General features: G+C 52.1%; 1 protein-coding gene across 1 annotated transcript in view; it reads left to right on the plus strand.

Annotated features, from left to right (window-relative positions):
• The window catches only part of ELFN2 (extracellular leucine rich repeat and fibronectin type III domain containing 2), a 6,909-nt gene extending 354 nt beyond the window's left edge, over positions 1–6,555 (plus strand). The window contains exon 1 of the mRNA XM_085048830.1: positions 1–6,555. This exon is cut by the window's left edge and continues 354 nt beyond it. Within this exon, the coding sequence (XP_084904956.1) occupies positions 1–2,421 (2,421 nt within the window). The 3' untranslated portion in view covers positions 2,422–6,555.
• Positions 6,556–9,293: the final 2,738 nt, after the last annotated feature.

A 9,293-nucleotide genomic window follows, 5' to 3' on the forward strand; every position in this document is an offset into this window, starting at 1 on the left:
GCGCCACTGCAGACCATGCTGTGCCTGGGGTTGTGGGCAGCTGCCCTTCTCTGCTTGTTTTCCCCTGGCACTGTGCGAGGTGACTGCTGGCTGATTGAGGGGGACAAAGGGTATGTGTGGCTGGCCATCTGCAGCCAGAACCAGCCCCCGTATGAGACCATCCCCCAGCACATCAACAGCACGGTGCACGACTTGCGTCTGAACGAGAATAAGCTCAAAGTGGTGCTCTACTCCTCCCTCAACCGCTTCGGCAACCTGACTGATTTGAACCTGACCAAGAATGAGATCTCTTACATTGAGGATGGGGCTTTCATGGGTCAGTCAAACCTCCAGGTCTTACAGCTGGGCTACAATAAACTCACCAACCTGACGGAGGGCATGTTGCGGGGCATGGCCCGTCTGCAGTTCCTCTTTGTGCAGCATAATCTAATTGAGCTGGTCACCCCTACTGCCTTCTCTGAGTGCCCCAGCTTGATTAGCATTGACCTGTCATCCAACCGCCTCAGCCGCCTGGAGGGGAACACTTTCACCAGCTTGAGCAACCTGATGGTGTGCGAGCTGGCTGGCAATCCCTTCAACTGCGACTGTAGCCTCTACAGCTTTCTTAACTGGCTGGCTGTCTTCAACAATGTCACCAAGAACTATGACCGCCTCCAGTGTGAGACTCCACGGGAGTTTGCCGGGTACCCGCTTCTGGTGCCTCGGCCTCACCACAACCGCAATGCCATCACCATCTTCCAGTCCATGTGCAGAGGGGGCACCATCCCCTCCCTCTCCAGGGTCAACCCCACTCCTTACACCCCTGACTCCCAGCGAGACCTGGATGAGGGCTCAGCCATCAGCCCAGGGGATTTCCTCTCAGTCAAGCCTCCAGCCTCTTCCACCACTGACTCCTCCTTCAGTCCCAGCATCAAGCTACATGATGTCACCATCACTTCAGCCATCCTGATGGTCACCATCCCCATGCCCTACAGTAAGATGTATGTGCTGGTCCAATACAACAACAGCTATGTTTCTGACATAGCAACACTGAAGAGCAAGAAGGAATATGTCACTGTCAACAAGTTGAAGGCCCACACCGATTATACGTTCTGTGTGGCCTCCATCCGCAACAACAGGCGTTACAACCATACTTGCCTGACTTTTGCAACCCGGAGCAAAGGCAGGGAGGACCCTATTTCTAGTACTTCCACCACTACACACTATATCATGACCACCCTGGGTTGCCTCTTTGGGATGGTTATTGTCCTGGGGGTGGTGTACTACTGCCTGCGGAAGCGGAGGATGCAGGAGGAGAAACAGAAGTCGCTCAATGTCAAAAAGACCATTCTGGAAATGCGTTATGGATCAGATATTGATACCAGTACCATGGTCCATCCTTCCCAGAAGCTGGGTGAACCACCTGTCATCCCTGTCTCACGGATGTCCTCCATCCCTTCCATGATTGGGGAGAAGTTGCCCCCATCAAAGTCAATGGAAGCTGGGCTGGAGACTCCTAAAGTCACCACTAAAGGTAACTACATTGAGGTGCGGACTGGTGGTGGGGATGGGCTGGAGAGAACCCAGCGGGATGAGGACCTGAGGGAGCTTGACAATGGGCAAGGCTCAGCCGCTGAGATCTCCACTATAGCCAAGGAGGTAGACAAGGTCAACCAGATCATCAACAACTGTATTGATGCCCTAAAACTGGACACAGCATCCTTCCTGGGTGGTGGGACTGGTGTTGACTCAGACATGGCCTTTGAGTGCCAGTCCATCCCAGCCGGTTCCTCTAGTGGGCTAGAGCGGCCCAGCTTTCTTTCCCCACCCTACAAGGAAAGCTCCCACCACCCTTTGCAGCGCCAGCTCAGTGCTGATGCTGCTGTGGCCAGAAAGACCTGCAGTGTCTCCTCTAGTGGCTCCATCAAGAGCGCTAAGGTCTTCAGCTTGGATGTGCCTGACCACCCACCACTCAGCAAGTCTGACTCCAAATACATTGAGAAGGGCAGCCCACTCAACAGCCCTTTGGATCGTCTTCCCTTGGTGTCTCCGAGTGCCATCCACCACTTGGAGGTCAAGCCTTCTTACCATTGCAGTGAGCACCGTCACTCCTTCCCGGCCCTGTACTACGAGGAAAGCGCTGACACCTTGAGCCAGCGCGTTTCGTTCCTCAAGCCACTCTCCCGCTCCAAGCGAGATTCCACGTACTCCCAGCTCTCCCCTAGACACTACTTCTCGGGCTACTCCTCCAGCCCTGAGTACTCCTCAGAGAGCACCCACAAGATCTGGGAGCGATTCCGGCCTTACAAGAAGCATCACAGGGAGGAGGTTTACATGGCAGCTGGGCATGCCCTGCGGAAGAAAGTTCAATTTGCCAAGGACGAGGATCTGCATGACATCCTGGATTACTGGAAAGGAGTCTCTGCTCAGCAGAAGCTGTGACTCTTCCTCACAAGGAAACAATACAAACCAAGACCCCCTCCAACCAGAAAAAGAAAGCCACTTGACTGTGAAAAATAAACCAACAACAAAATACTCCTGAGAAATACAAAACTGACAAAACCTTTTCTTAAAGTTTACAACAACTCTCACACACACAGACACACACACTGACACACACACATGCCGAATTGTCTCTACTGTGTTACGGGGACCATTGTTCTGCCCGCAGATGGTTGGGAGGAGCGTCCTGCTCTGACACTGTGGTAACAACGTTGGAGAGCGGGTGGGTGGGAATGGCCTGGGAGTGGGTGGCAGTGGTGGCAGGGGAAGGGCAGGACTGGACACTCACTGGGCATGAAACTCAGCTGTGAACTATTCATATTTTTGTTCCTGTTGTAGGCTGATTTTTCTTTCGGGTGGGAGGGAAGGACTTTGGTTTAGAAAGCTTCCTTGTCCACCTTGTACACCTGCTATGCCAAATCTTCCATCACTAACTTTTTCCCTCATTTTCTTTAGCAGTGGAGGCTTTTCTTTCTCTCCCATCCCCTTCCAAGACAGGTGGGATTTGTTGGAAGAAGTTCTTTCCCTTCTTTTCCTTTACCTTTCCCTATCCCTCTCCGTTAAGGGTCCCTTGGCTTGAACTTTCTGTCTAGATACTTCACGAACCTCCATGCTCCTCAAAGGAAGGAGAGGAAATGTGAAGGACCAAGGGGAGTAGGACCTGCTGTAAAACAGGCTCTGTGCCCTGGCTGCTCTTCCTCCTTCCCTTCTCCTGCCATGTTGCTGCTGATGAACACCACCAATTCTGGAGTGACAGGCATTCTCCAGGCCTTCTCAGAGACAGTTTTCTGTCAGTTGGTGGGGAGAAAAAGGTTGTGGATGTTCTCTTTGGCATGGCAAGCCAGGTCCTCAAGGAGCAGTGGAGGAAAAGGCAGGAAGGTCTGGTCTCTCAGAGGTGCAAAGGGTTTCCATCTCTCCACGAGTGTTACAGGACAGAGGTCCTCCCCACCACACACACCTATGCTAGGGTGCCCTTGTGTAGTCAGTTTAATACTCTCTGTTCATGTCCCCCTTACTGCAAGGAAGGGACCTGGAGAGGACCTCAGCAGAACAAGTTCTCCATGAAGCTTCTGCAGCTCTTCCCAACTGACTTGCACCGTGGGCTGTGGGGTGGGTGTCCATGAGAAGAGCATCACCCAACTTCCACACTTCCAGATGGATGTGAAGAACAGGATTTCAGTTGCTCATCTCACTGGGTTGGCCTCACAAGGAGTCTTTCTCTTGAATAGGCCATGGATCTTCTGGCATGGATAGGGGACAGCCTAGGGCAAAGACAGGAGCACAGGGAACAGACAGGATATCAGAATGAGGCCTGGGAGTAGCCCAGGAAGGATGGCCTGGAAGAAGCTCCCTTTGTGTGTACCACACTGTGTGTGCCAGGATAGAAGAGGACACCAGCCTCCCGATGACAGTGTTCCTTTGACTACTTAGAGACCCTCATGAGAGTCAGAGCAACATATCACCTCCTAAATCCTCCAGCTCCTCACAGATGGGGACAAACTTTTCTTAGGGATCCTCTCATGTCTTGGCAAAACCCCAGTTGCACTTGCTAGTTCCCAACCTCTGCCTCTTCGGTAGAAGATCTGTCACAGAGTTGGGAATGAGCCTACTGCCCTCTCCACCTGGTCCCATTTCTGAGCAGCCCAACAAAGCACAATCTTGGCACCATCTCCCCCAGAGTTTTTCTGTCAGGCAGGGGTGCTGCCTGCTGAACATATCTTTATGCAGCACAGTGAGCCTCCCCTCCATGATCTGCCCAACACTTGACCTTTGTTCAGCTCTATCAGGATGAGGGAGAGTGCCTATGTTGTGTTCACCCTCCCTATGTAGTTATTTCCTCTTTGAGGTGCTCCTCAGAAGACCCAATGTTTTTGGGGCTCCTGGGAGAAGGATGAGGGTGTGGGAGCTTCTCTAGGATGGATTTACATGCTGCATGCAGAGAACTTGCCTGTTATCTGCCAGGTAGTAGCACTGCCAGCTGTGAGAGCTGTCTTCTATGCCACAGCTGACATAATTTCACCTTCTGTAAGTGAGGGGGACCAGTAGGCAGAATCTGGTGCATTAGAACCAGAGCGGGTGTCCCCAAAGTGTAAACCTATGAAGGTCTGTGGAGTTTCTTCCTTGTAGGGATGCTGATGGTAACAATCCTAAGCCAGGTCCTGATCCCATTGCCTCAGACTTTTCCCTGTCAGCCTGCTTTCCTACAAAGCATTGTTTTGCCTTGAGTCCAGAGGTGTTCAGGGGACTGACTCTACATAGTAAGAGCCAGTCCAGCCCAGAGGAAGAGGTGTGTGTGCCTGTATGCAGGAGGATGAAGGGAAGAAGGGAAGTCACATCACTGCTGGCAGGCATCTGTCCATGTTGGGACCATGCAGCAAACCAAGATAGATAAATGCTGTGAGAGATGCTTAGGCACAACAGAGACCTCCCCAGCTACCACATAGAGCAGGCTCAGTGGTCTTCCAGCATGGCAACCATCCAAGCAGAAAAGACTAACGGCTGGGGCACAGAATTGGACAGGAAAAGGGGTATGACAGGCAAGGGGGGATGGAGTCTTGTTGCTCTCCCCAACTCCTCCCTCCCTGTGCTTCTCTGCTGTATGGTCCTGTAAAGAGTTCTGCTCAGTCATTTTTTAGGGGGGAGCATTAACCTGTAAAGGTTTCTGCTTTCTCCCCTCAGCACCTCAGTGAGGCAGAAAAGAAAGGTCAGGTATACAGCTATCATCAGGCCCTTCTTTTTTCTGTGGTGGGGATAAGGCTGGATAGGAGGGAAAAGCCATTTCTCTCCCAGCTGGAGCCCCCCACTCCAAACCATTGGATAAGTTTGCACAAGATGGACTGTTCTGTGGGAGGAAGAGGGCAAGGAAGGGGAACAAAGTGTCTCACCTTCCTTCCTCCTCCCTTCTTCTTTGTCCTGCTCCCTCCCTTGGGATGAGGGCTCACAAAGTGATGCCAGCCCTGTGGGAGGAAAGCAGATTTAACGTTCTATTTGCATGACAATTTTACTGTATTTTTCTGAGCAAACACCTGTTGTGTATGTGCCGGTTTGTTGGAATTTAACCTCCTCCCTCAAAGTCTCTCCTGTCCTTGTCCCTGTTTTCTCTGCTCCTTTCATTCATCCCTGATGTGATTTTTTTGAGAGACTCCTACCAGTTTGGGAGGGAACATACCCCAAAGAGAACCCAAACCAATCAACCCCATACACCTCATTCCTTCTTCTTTCCAGTCTCCTCCTTTCCCTGGCTCCAGATGTGGTCTCTCAACTGCTTTTCATGGTCATGTGTGTAAAGTGGGGTGTGTTATATACCAAAGGCCTGCTCTTCCTAGTGGCCATCATTTCTCCTAGTTATTGAGGAGCAGGAGTGAGGCCTGTCAAGACAGATCTTGTAAGAGAAATGGTCACTACCCTCCCTTTGCCCTGGTTGCTCTTTCCCCAAATCTGCAAGCCAGGTTATGCTTGAGGGAACATGGAGTGCTTTAGCTGAAGGGAAACCTCTGATACAGTGAAAACTTGATGTGGAGCTGGTTACAATCACTTAGAAGACCTCCCACCACCTTCCTCTCATTGATTGCATAGACTTCTGGATTAGATCTGTCCTACCCATTCTCTCCCCTGGGTGGCCCTGGCAGAGGGCAGGGCATGATGGAGCCTTAGTTTCTAAGCCCTCTATGGCTTGGCTTTGGCAAGTCCCTCAGTGCTGCCTTCTCCCAGGGCAAAGTGGACTACTGGGGCTGAACCAGGACCAGACCCTTTCACATTTTATTTCTGGCTTGGTGACTATTGGCAGAGAAATCAGGGGTTTAATTCACCTCACTGGAAATTGTGGAGGGTGAGGAATGAGGCTGGGTGCAGACCTGCCCTCTACCCCCAGGAACAGCCTTGGGGAGAAGCCTGGGCTGGTGTCCTACACCCAGGAGAGTGAAGGTGAGACTCTAGACATGCTGTTCCCATGGGGCAGAGCTCTTTCCTATACCCGCTGGTGCTGCCCCAGTTTATGCTGCAGTGCCATGTTCTCTTCTCCCCCTCCCCACTCTTCCATGCTGAATAAATCCCTCTTGAGGCAGGTGTGAAATATTCATGACTGACAAATGAAGAATTATGTCGGGCTGAGGAGGCCTCTGTGTGTTTGCAATGCTAATCAGCCTGCCTTGCTGGAGGAGGCTCTGCCTGGCAGGCTTGAAGGAAGGAGGGGAAGATGCAGGAGGAAGGTGGAAAAGGAGCTGAGACAGGAGGGGCAGACATGGTAGGGGTGAAGAAGGCACAGTGGGACCAAGGAGTTGTGAGGCAACAAGGGAACAGGTAGAGGGAGATGGAAAAGGTGGAGGAGAAGGACAGGCTGGAAAGACCTGGGGAAGAGATGTCCACAGTGGAAAGAATGGGATGATAAAAGGACAAAGGGAACAGCAAGGAAAAGGGTTGAGTGAAGGGGTGAAGGCTCTCTGAGAGGAGGTGGGGAGTAAGTCAGCAGTGCCTAGAGAAAAAAATTTGGGCAGACTTCATGATGAGCTGTGACCCCTCTCTGTAGGGCAGAGCTCAGCACTAAAGGGCAGGCAGCTGCCATACGGAGCTGACCCAGGGCCCCGAAAGCACATTTGCCATGCTCGTTGCTGACTGGAAACCTCGGCTGTGTTGGGAAGGATACACAGCCTCCAGGAGCCTGGAGAACATCCCTTCCACTGTCACCACCTCCTTCTGCACAAGCCGCAGTCAAGAGGAGCCTCATGGAGCTGTGTCCTCCTGCTGGAGCCAGCCTGCTGCTGTCCCACCGTCTGAGCAGAGTGAGCCTCCTCAGGGTGGCTTGGTGTGGGACGGACACTTTGTGCCACCCCCCGCCAGGCTATGGGGGCTCCCTGTAGGGCTGGCACCACCTCAGCTGCCCCCTGCCCACCCTGTCTGAGCAGGTGTTTTTGGGTCCTTCCCCGAAGAAGGGGCAGAGGGGAGCGTCTGTTGCGTCCCCCCTACCCACGCACGCATTCCCAGCCCCGTCCCTCAGCCGCTTGGGCCTTGTACTGTGAGGGGCGTTCTTGGCCTGCTCCCCTTGACTGTCCCCCTGCGCCTGGGGAGGTGACTCCACACCTCTCCCTGGCCATCCTACTAGGGCAGCTCTCTGCAGGGCCACCCCAACCCACCCCTGTCCCTCAGAGCAGAGAGGACATCCTCTGCCTGGCTTCTCCTTCTCCCTCTCCTCCCTCTCCTTCTCCTCCCCGCCCCACCACGGGGTAAATTCCCTCTTCCCCCCCTCACGGTCCCTTTCCCTATCCCCATCCTCGCGCGTTCGGCTTGGCCTTTGCCTCCCCCACGACTACCACCGCCACTGTGAGGCCTTGCTCTCGGCCGGCCTGTCCCCACAGCTGCTCTCCACCTTCCCTGGGGGGAAGAGAGGAGTGTGTCCGGGTCAGGCCAGACCCTCCAGGGCTGGTACGGCTGGTCCATCCACAAGCACAGCATCTGGGGTGAGGGGGTGGGAAGGGGCGGGCAGCTGCCAGGCACAGAGAAGGGGGTGTGAGCCCTCGAATGTAAGGAAGGGCCTGGGAGGCAGCTGCTGGGACTGGCTCCTTGTGGCCTCTTTGGTGTTCCTCCTTCCGTGACAACCCTGTGACCCCCCCGGTTGTGTATGGACAAATTTAAGTTGGAATTACGTTCCTTACTTTCTTCTTCTTCTTCTTTTTTTTTTTTTTTAATTTTTTATTTCCTTCCCTTCTTTTAGACCTGTATTTCTTTCTTGTTCTTTTCTTTCTTTCTTTTTTTTTTTCTCTTTCCTTCTTTTCCTGTTTTAAAACTGAATGGCACGAAATCGTTTTTCCTCAACTCGGAGATTCCTGTATGGAGAAAATCAATTTCTATATTTGCAATAAATTTCTTATTTAAAAAAAAAAACCAAAAAAACCAACAAAAAACCTAAAAAAAAATCAACAAGCAAAAACAATGAAAAGCTGCTTCTGTGTCCATTTGTTCCAGCTTTGTCTGGTAGAGGAGGTGGGATGGGGTGGGATGGGATGGCATGGGATGGGATGGGTTGGGAGGAAATAGGGTATGGGCAAAACTGAGAGAGTTGGGCTGGGGCATGGATTTTCCCAGGCACACAGTGGTCACCTGCTGCCCCTAAACACGCTGTTTCTTTGCCCTTGGCTATTGTCTGTTTTGGACACATCCTAAAGTTTTTACCCAGTTGTCAGTTCTGTCATGATACCAGCCCTTTCCTGCACTGATCAGCATCCAGGTTCTGCCCCACCCAGGGCAGGGAGGCAGCACTGCTTGGGTGTAATGCAGAGCTTCCTTGCCCATTATCTCCACAACAAATCCTCAACTGGCAGTGAGAGACATCCTCTGACTGAGCTCCAGAGCTCTCTGGAGGAAGGCAATCCAAGGCAGGCGATCCAGCCGTGGGTAATGACTGAGCAATCTGTAGCCTAATCCACCAGCAGATATCCTGATCTCAGCTCTTCCTAAGCATCAATATTTAAAGTCAAGAATGCAGCCAGCAAATCCATGCCTATTGGTGCATTTATACACATAATTAGGCCAATTTGTGTATGGTGACATAGCAGCCATTCCCTTGAATGTCTTGTCTGTTCTCTGCCTCCTGCTTCTTAATGTTTCTAGTTTCTCCTGAGAGTGGTATGGCTCCTTGGCTCAGAGGGTTTATTTTTTTTGCTCTTGCACATCCAGCTTTGATTAGACAGCTCTAGCCATGGCTTCTAGGCTTCCTTTTTGAGTGTGCTGAGCTCACAATCTCTGTTCCTTGTGTAGAGAAGGATGGGAATAAATGGTTCAAGGGAGTTGTGAATATGGACACAACAGCTCCTGGATAT

Source organism: Lichenostomus cassidix, chromosome 1Aa, assembly GCF_008360975.1.
Source record: "Lichenostomus cassidix isolate B80296 chromosome 1Aa, HeHo_3.0, whole genome shotgun sequence".
Taxonomy (NCBI): domain Eukaryota; kingdom Metazoa; phylum Chordata; class Aves; order Passeriformes; family Meliphagidae; genus Lichenostomus; species Lichenostomus cassidix.